Raw genomic sequence first — 15,474 nt, 5'->3', positions numbered from 1 at the left:
CTCCCTCGCACCCTAATGAGCTCGGGGCCAGCTGGTCCCCATCCCGGGGGGACCCAGGCCTGCACCGGCAGCTGCGGGCCAGGGAGGCCAGCCACGTGACCTCCGGCCAGCCTCCCTCCCACCCTGTGATCTGCACGTGGCCTCTGGGGAGCGAGAAACAAACCCTCAGATCTGCTTGCTGGGAACCTCTCGGAGCCAGCCAGCCAGCGACATCAAAGGGGGCAGCGGGGCGGGGGCGGCAGACACTGCTCTTAAAGGGCCACACCACCGTTTAATTCAAAGCAGAGCCTGGGAACAGCTGTCCAGCGGCTGCAGGGAGGGAGGTCGTAGGCCGGAAGGAGCAGGGGAGGCGGCGGTCCCTGTCCTCCCCAGACCCCGCTGCGCTTGCTCCGTAGGGCTGGCTGAAGGCTGGCATGGGAGGGTGCTGGGAGACCCCCTCAGCAGCCCCCTTGGCTGCCGCCCCCCATCTCAGAGAAGGGTGCAGTGGGGGGGGGGGGGGTATTGCTGGTTATTTGCAGCTTCCTGGGCCACAGCGGAGAAACACCACTTGTTTCATGAGCTCAGTGCTGTGATCTGATCGAGCCCCGTGTATGCGTGTGTGAGCGAAGGCTCTTCTCTGCCTGGGGGCCGCCAACCCCAGCTCCCGGCCCTGGATCCTGTGCCTGGGCTGTCCCCTAGGGCAGGAGGGGACCCCCAGGGCATGATGTCAGGAGGAGGGAAAACAAGCCAGTGCACCAGCACCAGCCCACAGGGTGGCGTGTGCACCGAGGGAGGGTGCCTGGGTTTCATTCTTTGGCAATGAGCAGTCACTGTCTAATGATAATACAGGTAACTTCCAGAAAGTTCTATGTTGGGAAGTTGATTTGGCTGGTTAGGTTAAAAGTGCCATGTTATTATAATCCTATTGTATATGCGTGTGAATGCACATATATATGTATGTATATTTGAAACACATTTTGTATGGTATGGGGGGCCATGCTTCCCCTGGCCACTTCCTCCTTGACCTTTGATTCCCAGGCCAGCCAGGAGATTTTTACTTATAACATACCACCTGAGGTCCTAAGAGAACCATAGTTCAGGACAGCATGTTTTTGGAAAACACAACCTTAGCCCCATTTACGATGCCTGGGAAGATAACCTCCACTGACCTCCTCCCTCCTTGGCATTTGGGTTGGGCAGGGCCGGCCGGAGGAGATTCTGTGCAGCCTGGAACAGGGACCCCACCCTGGTCTCCTGGCCCGGCTCAGGGTCGTGGGGGCCGGCCATGGGGCCCTCACTGCCTATGATGTTCTCTCTGGCTCGGCAGCATCGAGCCGCTGTCTCCTGAGTGCTGCTGCTTCTTGGACTGGTGGAGACCCAAGAGCGAGGCAGCCAGGACTTCATGCCCCGGCCACAGCCCAGGCTGCCCACAGGCCGCAACATCCCATGTAGCATCCAGCTGGGACACTGGGCACTCTGGCTGCAGGGCAGGGAGGCAAAGGTCCCGGAGCAGGTCACATGGACCGCGTGAGGAGAACAGAGGAGGGTACCTCCTGCGCCATCCACTGGGTGAGGGGGAAGGAGAGAGAGAAGTCACGTCCATGTCCCTGGTTCTGACACATGCAGCTGCTTGTTTTTGCAAAAAGAAACACGGGAAGGCTACCCTGGAACCGAGAGAAGACGGTTTTCTGTGGGGCGAGCAGGAATGGACCGAGACGCAGCGATCCTTTCCGGCTCTCCTGCTTCATGCTTGCAACATGTGAATCAAATATATATGGGCGTGACCAAACATGACGGCCAATCAAAAGGGATGAAAGAAAGACCGAGATTCAGAAATAAAGGAACCTATGTATCAGATGAATACAACTACACAGAAAAATAAAATTAATTCAAATAAAACTTGTATACCTGTATTCTTTGTTTGTTTAAAGACTTTATTTGTCAGAAAGAAAGCAAGAGACACAGAGAAGGCACAAGCAGGGGGAGCATCAGGCAGAGGCAGAGGGAGAAGCAGGCTCCCCGCTGAGCAGGGAGCCCGACGTGGGACTCGATCCTGGGGCCCTGGGATCATGAGCTGAGCCAAAGGCAGATGCTTAACGACTGAGCCACCCAGATGCCCCTATATTTCTTTTCTTTCTTTCTTTCTTTCTTTTTTTTTTTTAAGATTTATTTATTTGAGAGAGAGAGAGAGGGAGAGACTGTAAGTCGGAGACGGCAGAGGGAGAAAGTCTTTGAGCAGACCCCACAGAGGGCAGAGCCTCACGTGGGGCTTCGTCCCATGACCCAGAGATCATGACCTGAGCTGAAATCAAGAATCAGATACTTAAGCAGCTGAGCCACCTAAGCACCCCACAATCATCTCGATTTCTTCAGTGGTTTATATTCTGGGGACAAACACAGCTACAAAGAGATCGTGAAATTTCCTTAGTAAGTCTGTAGTTAATAGATCAATGTAGTAATTCCAAAGCTATTTGGAGGGATTTTGGAACAGAGAATGTGAGGAAATATACTGATATGACTGAAAACGAGTGTTCTCACTATGGAGAAAGGGATATTTGCTAGAATCATATAGATTTGCCTTTTTTTTTTTTCTGGTAGAACAAAAATGGTGGACTATTGGCAATTTCATATGCTTCAACCACATGAGGGGAGGGAAGGAAGCCTGAGGTATGATTTGGAAGGCGAGACATTCGATGCCCTCAGGATCCCAGCTCAGTCCCTGGTGGGGTCGCGGAGCGCAGAGGCGTCCCCACAGCACTGAGCACACCCCACTCTAGGCTTTGATTTCTACATCCCATTCCTCCTGTGGGAGGCTGGGGCTTCCTTGTGAAATGGCACATTCAAGGTTGGACAGGGAGCATCCTGGCTGAGCCTGCCACGTCGTCGCGACAGACATGAAGAAGTGCTCAGAGAGGGCTGGAAACACGTCGAGAGGCTGCAGGAAAGAAGTCGACCACAGAAGTGCCCTGGGCTTGCTCAGAGGACGGCGTTGATGCTGGAGTCCCACGGTGTGTAGTAGTTCATGGTTGTGGGAGAGGATGGCTCCGTTCTTAGGAAACACAAAAGTCCTGAGTGAGGAAGGTGCCGAGTGTCTCCAATTTACTCTCAAATGGTTCAGAGAAAAAGTCTGTGAGTATAATCACGGAGACGAGGAGAAGTGGACCAAGCAAGGGGGAAGGAAGTATGCTGCAACTGGCGAGTCCAAGAGACTCCCAGGAGCTCCTTGTACTGCTCTTGCAACTTTCTTCTAAGTTTGAAATGATATAAAAATAAAAATCCCCCCTCCGAAGAGAAGGGAGCATAGCAGCCAGCTTGAAGAGGGTCTCGCTGCTCAAATTTAGATCCGTTTGAGCATCAAAAAGAATCTATGAATTCATCTTAACATTTAAGAATTTTTTCTTAAAAGAGGGAAAGCATTTCTCAACCCAAACAATGCCTACTACATGTAAAGGAAGTGATAAAATTAGGAAGTCAGGACTTTGTGATCATAAATGTAATGTAGGAGCCAGACACCAGCCATCAAGGGAGGCTAAAGCCACCGGGGGAATGACTCTTGGAAGCGCACAGTCACAGTTTCCGGGAGTCGCCCCACACATGGCTTATTGACTCTGTGAAGAACCTCAACCGTGGGGCACTGTGGCACACCCCACCTTGACCGTGTGTCCAGAATCTGCTCCCCACTAACAGGACAAGCCGGTGTCCCGAAGGGCTCTCCCCTGTCCTGCCTCACTGCTCGGAATGCTTAGCCCTGGAAGGAGGATCTAGTTGGCAGCAAACGGGGCTGCCGTCTCTCAGAATGCGAGTGTCATGGAAAAGTGAAACAAGATGAACAGAAGATGGAGGGTCTGTTGTGGATTAAAAGAGCAAAACAGATGTGACGACCAAAGGCAATGCCACAGCCAGCGATGAAGGGCCGTTCTGGGGCAAGGTCAAGTCCAAAGGCAAGTGTGTATCAGGTGATACCGTCGCACCCATGACCGTGTAGGTCATGTAGTCCACCTTGGGACCGGCTACAGGCAGTGGAGAAGGTCCTGGTTCTCAGGAGGCGCTGCTGGGTTACTCGGGTCATTCCGCTGGCTGACCTTCAGACAAATATGTGTGCAGATATCCGTGCGGAGCATAGGCAAATTGACGAGTCTTTAGCAGTGCTCATCTACGAGAAGGTGTACAGAAGTGCTAGAAAGTGGTGGTTTACTGTATCAAAGGTTCGGCTTTCTGTAAGTGTTACTTTTGTATGTTTGCCTGGTTGTTTTTAGACTGTGTTGTCAGAGAGAGAGCGCACAAGCAGCGGGAGCAGCATGCGGAGGGAGAAGCAGGTTCCCCGCTAGATGCCATGTTTTAACTGAAAATTGTACTGAGATGCTGACAGAATCACGTGGAATCAAGGAAGAACACAGAGCCTACCCCTTGCTCACTTTGCCGGCTCTTCTGCGATCGTAACATTTGACAGAACTAAGGACAGTGTCACCACCTGGACAGTGAGGGGGACATGGCGCAGCCCCTTCGTGTTCCCTGAGGGTCCCAGGCATCACCCTCCCACAGCCACACTGGCCTCACTCCCTCCCCCAAACCATCACCCCGAACACCTGACAACCCTTCTAGCATTTCTAAAATGCTGCCATTTTGGGGCGCCTGGGTGGCTCAGTGGGTTAAAGCCTCTGCCTTCAGCTCATGTCATGGTCCCAGGGGCCTGGGATCGAGCCCCTCGTCGGGCTTTCTGCTCCGCAAGGGAGTCTGCTTCCTCCTCTCTCTCTCTCTCTCTCTCTCTCTCTCTCTCTCTGCCTACTTGTGATCTCTGTCTGTCAAATAAATAAAAATAAAATCTTTAAAAAAAATAAAATGCTGCCATTTCCATCAGGCTATACAGATGTGCCCTTAGATATGCCTGTAGCCCTTGAGGAATGGCTTTTTATGCCTCTGTCCCCTTCCCCGGGAAGCCACCCAGGGCGCTGCGCCTGTAGCTTGTTTTGGATAGCTGAGCCATGTTCTGTGGGGTGACCATGCCACAGGGTGTCCAAGCGCACACCTGTTGAAGGACATCGGGTCATTCCAGGTGCGGGCTGTCACAAACGAAGCCACTGGGACCAGGAACGGCACAGCCCTGCCCTTCTCCAAAATAGCAGCTTGGGCAAGAAGAACACAAGCTGCGCAGAGACGCCAAACGAAACACTTGGGGAAGGACCCCTCTTCGTGGCCTGGCCAACCTCCCAAAGATGACCTTTGACCCCATGGTCTCTTCTTCTGGGACAGTGTCCTGCGATCCGGGTAGCTCAAGGCCGCATCTGGAACGCGCAGGAAGAGACAGAGCGCAAAACGATCTTGCTGAGTCGCACAGAGGAGCCGAGGCAGGCCTCTCGGGGGAGCAAATGCTCCCAGAGGTGGGTGAGGGGCCTTCCCATGGTGGCGGAGAGCTGGCACGTCCAGGACCTGAATGTTTGGCTGTGGCGCGAAATCAATCCCTGGCCAAAGGAGGCCACCTCCAGGTGTTTCTTGCCTTCGGAGGCTTGTCAGGCTGTGCGGTCAGTGCCCCAGGGCTCCAAGCCAGGACACAGTGGCCTGAGTCCTCCGGTGCCCCACTGTGTCCGGGTCCAGCCATAACAGGCCGCTAAGGGGAGGGGGCTCTGGCCTGACTCTCCCATCTCCCACTGCCAGGGCCCCAGCGTGGATCCCACAGAGTTTGGGGCACCCTGCCTCTGCCAGGTGAGGGTCAGCAGCGGGAGGGGAAGGCCCAGTTGGGGGGCCGCGTGCTCGTAGTACTAGCAACGGTCAAACACTCGCCCCCTGCCAGGCTCTGCCCGAGGACTGCAGACCGGCGCGGGGAAGGGCCACGCAGATGGAAAGAGCAGTAAACAAGTGAACGGCCTGTCCTGTGGGGCAGAGGCTCCTGGCGGCATGCCAAAGAGGCTGGGCTGGGAAGACTTGGGGTGTAGGGCCCTGTCTCTCACAGAACGCCTGCAGGGGCCTGGTAGCCAGAAGGGTGGGGTGGGAGAGCTTGACCCCACAGCGACCACAAAGGCCCCAAGAGGGTGTGCTCTAAGCCCCGGTGTGTCCGGCCCCACACAGACTGTGAGACCCATGAGAGCAGGCAGCAGTGGACAAGGAGATAGCAAGGAAGGGGCAGGGCAGCCGCCCTTGTCTCTGGGCCAGTGAAGACCTGGCTGTGGCTGGTATTGGGGCTTGACCAGATGCCTCCCAGGTGCCTCCCGCGGGACATCTCCAGTGTCCTCTGAGGCTCTGAGGCCTCAGGGGAGGGGCTCACTGATGGTGAGAGGGCTCCCTGGGACACTCAGGTCCCACTGAGCATTGCACTGCTGCCTGGATCCTGGACTCTGAGGCCAGACTATGAGGAGGGTCCCTGGAGCTTCCTCAGTTTCCCTACATATGCATGCAGAGGTCTGTGTTGGGCTGCATGTGGGTGCCCAAGAGGTGGGTGGGTCCCCTCCACGAAGGTGGGACAGCACCCACACAGGAGGGGTGGAAGGATTCCACGCGTTCTCCCCACCTTCCACAGACTCCCCCTGCGGCGGGCTGGGACGGGGGACACGTCCTGGCTCAGGGTACGGCTGGTGCTGACTGCGAGCCCGGCATGAAGCCTGTAGAGCGCTGGTCTCGGACTTTCACCCAAAGCACTCTCTCTGGTCTGGAGCCTCTGGCCGGCCTTTACCCCGAGCCGGTCCTTGACCTTCACGCCACCCCCCCAGGGCTGCAGGCGGAGTGACCGCGGGGGACTTGGGGACAGTGGGCAGGAAGGAGGGGCAGGTCAGCGGGCGCTGGAGCCGGGGCCGAAGGGCGAGAGAGGCGCAGGCCGGCGAGGCGTGGTGGCCCGGCGGGGACCCGGAGCCCAGGCCACGCGAGCTCGCGGCCCAACACCACGAGGCGCCCGTTGGGGTGTTGGCGCCGGACCACGCAGGCGAGGAGCTCTCCGCAGCTCGGCGAACGCGCCCCGGCGTGGGCCCGATTCGGGGGCGGGGCCCGGACCTCGGGGGCGGGGCCCGGACCTCGGGGGCGGGGCCCGGACGCCGCGGCGGGCCCGGAAGCGCGCGCGAGCTCCGCCCCCTCAGGCCCCGCCCCGCCACCGCGTGGCCGTGCGTCCCGGCTGTTAGCGAGAAAGTGGTTTGACGCCGGCCTGGCGGCGGCGGGTCACGTGAGCGGAAGATGGCGGCCCCGGCAGGCGGAGGGGGCTCCGCGGTGTCGGTGCTGGCCCCGAACGGGCGGCGCCACACGGTGAAGGTGACGCCGAGCACCGTGCTGTTGCAGGTCCGGCGGCGGCGGGCGGTGGCTGCGGCCGGGAGAGCGGCGGGCGGGCGGGCGGCGCCGGGCCCGCGCCTGCGGTTGGGGTCGGGGGGGGGGCGCGGGGCGGGGCTTGAGGGGGCGGGGATCGAGGCGGCCAATGAGCGGCCTCCTGGCGCGACGGGCCCGCCCCCTTCCGCGTCGGGCTCGGGGTTCAGGGGCTCTGCGGGTCGCTGCGGGGCTGGGGTCGGGCCGGCGGGAGTCCGGGCGCGGCACCTCCTTCCGCCCCGCGGAGTCCGCGGCGGAGCCCCGAGCCGTGTCCCCGGCCCGGTGTCCCCGGGCGTGCGGCCGTGGCGCTTGGAAACTGACCTGCTGAGTCACTCGTGCGCTTGGTGCGGGGCAAGCGCCGCCGCAGGAAGCGGCCCGGGCCCCGCTGGGCAGGCCGGGCGGGGAGCAGCCCCCGGCGTGGGGGGCCGGCGGCCTGAGCCGCGTGCTCGCGGGGCCCGGGGGCGGGGGCCGTGTGTGCCGGCGGCCCGTGGGGAGGACGGTGACGCGCAGCCGGCGGAGGGGCCCCCCGCGTAGCGAGAGGCGTGTGGTGGGGGCTGCCCCGCAGGCCCGGTGCCGGGGGGCAGGCCCGGTGCCGGCCCGCGGTGAACAGGGGTTGCAGGGGAGGGGTGTGGGCGTGTCCAGTGGACAGCCCGTTAGTTCACGGAGAGGGACTGTGTGCTGCCAGCCCAGCGGCCGGCCGGACACGGTGGCTCACGGGCCTGTGGTCTGACTCCTAGGTTCTGGAGGACACATGCCGGCGACAGGACTTCAACCCCAGCGAATACGATCTGAAGTGAGTTTGCTGGGGTCCAAGTCCGTCCACCCCTGCCCAGCGCCCCGCCTGGGGTCTTAAGCCGACGCGTTCATTTTCTCACAGACGCCCAAAGTCAAGGCATGGGCAGGGCCACGCTGCTGGCAAGACTAGGAGAGGAGCCTCCGTCACCTCTCCCACCTGCTGGTGGCTGCCCTCAGCCTCTGCCTCTTCCTCACGTGGCCTTCTCCCTCTCTGCTGCGTGTCTTCCCTTCCTCTGTCGCCTATAAGGACACTTGTCATTGGATTTAGGGCCCCCCCAGTCCAGGATGACCTCCTCTCCAGATCCTTAACTCAGTTATAGCTGCCACGCCCTTATTTTCAAGTGAGGTCCCATTCCCGGTTCTGGGGTTAGGATATGGATGTGTCTTTTCTAGGGGTCTCCGCAGAGGGCTTTTGTGCATTTGGTTGTATAAGTTCCTGGTGGGGCTCTGAGAGCAAGAGGACGTGGTCTTGCAGAAACAGGAAAACCCCTGCAAGCTGGGGGCAGGTCGGGTGGCCTCGCGGCCCCGGAGCTACACACATGGGTCTCCGTGTGCGGGCGTTTTTCTAGAGAGGGGGCTTCCACCGGATTCCCAAGTGGTCTGAAACTACAGAAGGGCCAGAAGCCTGCTTTGGTCAGGTGTGGGTTTCAGTTCCACCCGAGAACTTTTCGCCTTAGTCGCATGTCGTGATGGTGTGGCTGTCTTCACGTCGGGGACGAGAGTGGCCCTTCGTGCGGGCGCTTGCTTTCCTGGGCCTCGCCCATGCTAGCACTGAGAATCCCGGGGCTGTGCTCCGTACTGGCAGTCCCCTGCCATGCTGTCACCGAGGCTTGTGCTCTTTCTGTACCCCCGCCCATCCCCCCACCTGCCAGAGGCAGGTGAGAGCCTCGGAGCAGAGCCAGGTGCACGCCTTTAGTCACCCCTGGGTGTGTTTTTATTTTTTGAGCCTGGACTTGGGCATGTTGCTGCTTTACGCCTGGTGGGGGTGGACAGCCCCTTGGTCTGCCCCAGACGGTGACCCGTTTCTGGTTTCTCTCTCTTGCTCTTTTCCTTGTGCATTCAAAGCTGAGTCAGTCGGCACTCTTTTTCCATTCGCAGACCTGCTGCAGACGGGGGCCCGCTGTGTCCCGGCTGGCTTGCAGGCTGTACTGCGGTTCCTGCAGCTGGGGGGCACTTCCGGGGGGCCCCTGCTCTTAGTGGGGCTGTGCCAGCACCATGTGAACGCTGGGCTGTGTCAGGCAGCCCGCGAGCTATGGCCTGTTTTGCAGGTTTCAAAGGAATGTGCTTGACCTCTCTCTCCAGTGGAGATTTGCCAACCTACCCAACAATGCCAAGCTGGAGATGGTGCCCGTCTCCCGGAGCCGCGAGGGCCCCGAGAACACGGTAGGCGGCTTTCAGGGGGCAGGTGCTGCCTCTGGCTCTTTCCTTCAGGCTGTTTGGGCTGCGGGAAGCCGCCGTCACAGGAGTGTTAGGGTAAATGGAGGGCGGTGTGCCAGTGAGGCGCGTGTCCCCACGACCCACGCTGTCCGGGGTCAGCTGTGGATGGGAAGTGAGCCTTCTCAGTCTTCGTGCGGGTTTTGTCTCCTGGGTGAGCTAGCTGGCGCTGTGTCTTTCAGCAGCACTCGCCGGCCTGATGATTGTGCTCGGGGAATTGTCTGGAGCCTGCAGAGTCCCGTGGGATGTTGCGTGCAGCCTCGTTTGGGGAGGACGGTGGCCCAGAGGCCCAGGCTTCACCCTGGACCTCCCAGGCCTCGCCCGGACCGTGGCCTGAGTCTGACTGTGGCCTGTGGCTCTCCACCAGATCAGTGACTCTTAGGTTGTGGAGATGGAGGCAGACGACCCCATGGTTATCATAGGTGGAGACGGCCACAGTGGGGCCGGGGGTGGTGCTGGTGGGTGTTGGACACACGCTCGCCCGTGGGCTCTGGGCACACGTGCCCTGGTGTGCCTGTCACGCAGCAGAGGGACGGGGGAGGTAGACCCACGTCCCCACTTACAGAGGTAGCCGTCATGACCGGAGCTGGTCCGCGGAGAGAATCGGGGTGGGGGGGTGCACGCTCCTCATCTGTTGCTGCGCGAAGGGCCAGCCCTGAGTCTGTTTGCAGCATTCGGGGCGGCTTCCCACATGCCCACGCGATCCCGGCAGCCCCGAGGGACAGGGCTCTCTTCCCTGTGCCCTGAGACGCGGACGCGGGTCCGGGGCAGGACCCACCACTTTCCTTCCTGACGGGTGTCCTGCACCCGCGCCCCTCAGGTTCGCATCGCTCTGCAGCTGGACGACGGCTCTCGGTTGCAAGACACTTTCTGCTCGGGCCAGACGCTCTGGGAGCTGCTCAGCCATTTTGCACAGACCAGGTGAGTGCTGGTGACCTGGTTCCGGACGCTGCCCCGCTGTGCTGCGGGTGCTGCCGGGCCAGGGGCCTGGTCCAGAGCCACAGCCCTGAGGTTTGCTGTGGTCTGAGGCCGTGCCTCTTGGGCTCTGTGGTCCTGGTGAGGGGACTGGTTTCAGATGAAGGGGCTGCCGGTCCGTTTGCTGCCCCAGCGGGTGCCGGCAGCCCGCAGCTCATCTTTCTTGCTGGGCCTCCCGTCATGACCATGTGCCGTCTGTGTCCTCCTGGAAGGGCAGAGCTGTGCTTCTGTCGTCACGGGGGGCTCAGTGAGCGGTGAGGGGAACGGGGCTCTGGGCTCCTCAGTGGACCAGGGGTTTGGGTATAAAACTTCCTTATCGTGGAACCATGTCCTGTTTAAAGAGAGAATCTTAGTGGCATTTGGTGTGTCAGTTTTCATCAGCGGTCAGCGGTGTAAATGCTGTATTTGAATGTGTCAGTGCTGGGGCTTTGCTTTTTGGTATTTCATTTTGGCTCAGAGATCTTCGTCCACTCACGGCAGTGGAAGGGCCGTGGGAGGGTGTGGTGCTCTGTGTGTGGCCCGGGGCCCGTCGCCGGCCGTCTGGGGGGCTCCCGCGGGGATGTGAGGATGGGGTGGGTGAATGTGTGTCCAGTCCTGAGAACGGGCCTGGCCCTGAGGCGTGTCTGTGGACAGGGGGCCTCCAGGTAGGGCTCTCCTGGGGACAGAGCCTCACCACAGGACAGCGCCTGCTGGTCTGACCATGGCCCCTGGGGTCCCTGCGGCCGATTCCTGCCCCCCCTTCCCCCAACCTGAGCTGTCCCACTGGGGCTTCTCTTCCCATTTCTGATGTGCCGGTCCTTTTAGTGATGTAGCTGCCGACGCTGCTGGGCCTAGACCAGGTGGCTACCTTCTGCTCCCCCGAGCCTGGGCCCGGCAGCCAGGGCCGCCTTCCCTCCGCCAGCCTCTGCGTGTTCTCCAGGCGCTCCCGCTTCGCTGATCGGTGGCCGTGATGGCCTCCCTGTGCTGCTGCTGCTGCCTGTTGTCTGACTTGGGCGGAATTCCTGTTGGCTGGGCGAGGCTGGGCTTCTGGTCCCCTTACTTCAGAAGAGGATGGGTCGTCCGGGGGAGGAGGTGCTGGTCAGAGCTCGACTCTGGGGCCACGGGTACCTGCCCTCAGTGGCTGTGTCTGTCTGTCCCTCTTTCGTCAGGACCATTCAGCACAGGCGGGGCTGCCTCACCGAGCTCACCGAGATGGGCTCTGGAGCGGATAGGCAGGTGCACAGAGCCACCCGAAGATGTCACAGAGAGGGGAGGGCGCCCTGGGAGGCGACAGGGCAGCATTTCCTGGGTGGTTGGGCGGGGAGGGTTCGGGAGCAGCAGCACCAGGATCTGCGAAGGAGCTTTCTGGGCCAAGGGGACTGCAGGCGTAAGGGCCCCGCGGCCAAAACGGAGAAGAGTTGGTGGAACGGAGCGCGTCATTCATCCTCTGCCTAAAAGGCGACTAGACCGACACTGAAGGACTTCACGAAGCTACGACTCAGAGCCCAGGCAGTGGCCGTGCCACATCGAGGGTGTGGTGGGCGATGGCTAGGCAGGAGGCAGGAGGCGAAGGTGGGTGGCCGAGGAGGCAGAGCAGGCAGGGGCCTTAGCTGCCCTCCTGCGTTGTGCTGCTGGTCCTGGAGGCAGTGCTCAGGGCCCTCTGCACTGAAAGTGCTGTTTCAAGAACGGGCGATGACGTGAGCGTGTCCCCTCCCCAAGCGGCTCCCACAGGCAAGCGAGCAGGACAGCGGGCACTCAGACCCGTGAGCTTCGGCACATACTCCCGGGCCTGTGGCTGCTCGACCCTCTGCTGTGCCTGTCCGCCCCCCCGCCCCCCCCCCCTGTGGAGCTGCAGGAGCTGAGGCAGAAGGGCCCGTTCTCCATGCTCAGACACGGGGCAGGCCTGCAGGAGGGCCGCGGCGCCGAGAAGCTGGCTGATGAGTGCCTTCCAGGCCTGGAGGAAAGCGTGTGTTCTGGAACTAGCTGTCCGTCGAGGTACTGTGAGCGTGAGCATGGACAAAGCCGTTTCCAGGCCTGAAAGGTCACCCGTTCGCCCCTTGTGCGCGGTTTGAGGACGCCGCTGAGACCGCACCACTCAACGGCAGGCGGGGTCCACCAGGAGGAGAACAAAACGAGCCGTACTGGAAACGGAAATATTTCTGTTTAAGATTTTATTTATTTATTTGAGCGAGAGAGAGCATGATGGGGAAGGTCAGAGGGAGAAGGAGCTTCCCCGCTGAGCAGGGAGCCTGGTGCGGGACCCGATCTCGGGACTCCAGGATCATGACCTGAGCTGAAGGCAGACGCTCAACCCACTGAGCCCCCCAGGCGCCCCTGGAAACCGAAATCCTAAAGGAATCAGTGTGCCCTGTGGCAACGCGCAGGACTTGGTGCCTGGCCAGCTGGGGACAGAAACAGAGGAGGAAACGGTAGACCGGTCTCGGGAGGGGGAGCTGCTGCTGAGGTTTAGGGAGCTGAGTGGGGTGGGGCCGGCTCTGGGGAGGTGGGGGCTCACCCCAGGAGGAGCTGGGCGGTTGGAGTTGGCAGCGGGGCATCCACAAACCTGCGCCGCGTGGCTGTCCTTCATGGCGTCCAGAACAGCCTGTGTCCTCTGCATCGCGCTCCCAGCGCCTGTCCACGGCGGCGATGTGCGCCCGCCGTGTGCCACCAGCCCCGCGGAGAGCAGGAGCAGACCGTCCAGCTGCCTGACCGGGCCCCCAGGTCCCCGCTGACCAGCTTCTAGGGGCAAAAGGCGAGGCCGGCAGAGGCCCCGCGCTGAGCCTGGTCTCTGAGGTTCTGTGCACCTCTCGGGAGCTGGCGTTCACTAACCACAGAGCGGGGTTCACGTGAGGGGGACAGGTGGCAGCGTCATCCCCACGTCCCGGCCCCGTGCCCAATTAGCTGGTGATGCACACTGGAGCCACGCGGGGGCGGCCCGCCAGGCAGGGACACTGGACGTGGACCCGTGCGTGGCCCCCCGACAGACCCTCGTAGGGGTCAACACACGTGGACTCCGGTGGAGGCTGGCGACTCTGGGAATTCCAGGTCTGCGAGAGGGGGATGAGCAAGGGGGTTGGGTCCCCTCGTCGGGGCTCTCGGGCAGAGGTCCGTGTCCCAGGGCAGTGGTGTGCCCTGCTTGCCAGGATGCTGGCGGAGGGAACACGGCTTCTGGGGGCCACTGCTGGCCAGGGGGGCAGCTCTTCTGCACGGTGGCCCTGCCCTGCCCACCAGCATCTGGATCAGCTAACTGGCCACTGGACATGCCACCTGTGCCACACGTGTGGGCCACGGAGGTGATTTTGCGTTTTCGGGCAGCCACATCAAAAGAACAGTGAGAACAGGTGCAGTTAATCTTAGGACTTTGAAAGACTTGACCCTGTGTGTCCGGATCGTTGGGCTTTGAACATGTGATCCACAGGAGAATAAGGTATTTTTCATTCTCTGCCGGACGGAGGGCTTTGAAATCTGGCATGTCTCACTCTTGGACTGGTCTCCCCGTGGGCTGTAGCCGTAGACGTGCTCCACGCCCACATGGGACTGGGGGCCGCCGCACACGGTGCCGCCTCCGAACGGACTGGCCAGTCCTCCTGACTTCTCAGCTCTCTGAGGAAGGGAGAGCCCCAGGAAGAGGGGCTCCAGGCCTGCGACTCCCGGGCTGCTGCCCGGTGCCCGGAGTCCCTCTGCTCCCCGCCGGGCTTTGTGGCTGAGCCTGTGCTCTCAGTGCCGGCTGTCGCACTGGTAGCAAACGGCTTTGAATGTCCCTGGGAAGGGCAGGCTGTGTGCGTGGTTCCCTCAGTATTGTGTGACCCCGGGGCATAGTGGACTGCAGGGGGGCTGCTGTGAGCTTGGGGACCAGCCCGGGGTCACACTGAGGAGGGGTCAGAGTTCTTGGACACCGCCCCCATCCTTCTTTGGGAAGGAAAGGAAATTTCCCTCTTGAAACCACCCCTGCCCCATCCACCCTGGAGGAGGGACCCCGTGGCTCCTTCCGGCCCTGACCTCATCTTTGTGTTGGGGTATGCATTGCCTGGCCCCTTGGGATGTGGCCCGAGTTGGGCCTTCTAGTGGCCGCTGTGTCTGAAACCTGGCCCTGTTGTTTGGGTTGGGTTTTGTCCCTTTTGTGCTGACGTGGGGAACGCGGTGGCACTGGGTTTGTGTTGGCAACACCCATGTTTGTACCTGCCTGGCTTGGTCAGGCCCAAGGAGGTGAGGGAAGTAGTGTCTCCGGATACCTGGCTTGCGCCCCAGCACAGTGCCCTGCTGGGAGCCGGCTCTGGGTGGACGGGCGTCTCCTGCCCGTGGTGCCAGCCCCTTTGTGGTGAGCAAAGAACGTCCATGAAGCCAATGGCAACAGCATGTCTGCCCTGCCCAGCCGTGCCCGCTGGGCTCTGGCCCAACCAGAGGAGCGGGTTTGCTGGCCTTGGATGGAGCTGGCGCCATCCTGCGGGTCTGGGGCAGCATCTGACGAGGGGCGGCAGGCGCCCACGGAGGTCCCCCGCACCAGGCCCGGCCTCGGGTTGCCTGCGGCTCTGCCTGGGCCTGGGGCACGGGAGCAAGTTGGACGCCGGGTTCACCTTCAGGAGGCCCCTGGCCCAGCCCCCTCGGGAGAGTCTCGGGGCTTTGCTGGGGTCTCTGTTGCAGGGAGCGCTGGGCCAAAGCTCTGGACCATCCCTGTCTGCTGTATTGGAGGGAGAGCTCTGCTCATTGGCCGGGAAGGTCTGGAAGCGATTGCGGCTGCCCCTCCCCTGGCTTGTTTACAGCCCTGCCCTCAGATCCCCACGCAAGGAACCCGATCCCTCTGGGGGGAGCCGCACATCAAAGACGGGCTGGCTTTGATGTCCAGGGGCCTCGAGGGCACAGAGGCAGGCAGGCCTTCCCTGGGCTCCACCCCCCACCCCCCCTCCGTTTGTGATTTGTGGGGACATCAGGTGCCGGAGCTGGACTTGGAGAAAGTGTGCCCGGCCAGAGGTTCTGTGAGTGCAGAGAGGGCTCCCTCGGGTGGGCTGGGTGTTGGCATGGCCAGCGTGTGTCCGC

General features: G+C 61.2%; 1 protein-coding gene across 5 annotated transcripts in view; it reads left to right on the top strand.

Annotated features, from left to right (window-relative positions):
- Positions 1–7,025: 7,025 nt before the first annotated feature.
- The window catches only part of ASPSCR1 (ASPSCR1 tether for SLC2A4, UBX domain containing), a 23,946-nt gene continuing 15,497 nt past the window's right edge, over positions 7,026–15,474 (top strand). For 2 of the 5 annotated variants that reach the window (XM_059380674.1, XM_059380675.1), the window contains exons 1-4: positions 7,026–7,236; positions 7,995–8,050; positions 9,321–9,435; positions 10,307–10,407. In XM_059380674.1, coding sequence (XP_059236657.1) covers positions 7,135–7,236; positions 7,995–8,050; positions 9,321–9,435; positions 10,307–10,407 — 374 coding nt within the window. In that variant the 5' untranslated portion in view covers positions 7,026–7,134. Of the gene's footprint in view, positions 7,237–7,418; positions 7,602–7,994; positions 8,051–9,320; positions 9,436–10,306; positions 10,408–15,474 lie in introns of those variants that run through there. The other 3 variants (XM_059380673.1, XM_059380678.1, XM_059380676.1) reach the window with 3 other exon arrangements.

The sequence above is a fragment of the Mustela nigripes genome, chromosome 16 (genome assembly GCF_022355385.1).
Source record: "Mustela nigripes isolate SB6536 chromosome 16, MUSNIG.SB6536, whole genome shotgun sequence".
NCBI lineage: Eukaryota > Metazoa > Chordata > Mammalia > Carnivora > Mustelidae > Mustela > Mustela nigripes.
The sequence above is the reverse complement of the archived record's forward strand: the minus strand, read 5'-3'. Positions and strand labels throughout refer to the sequence as shown.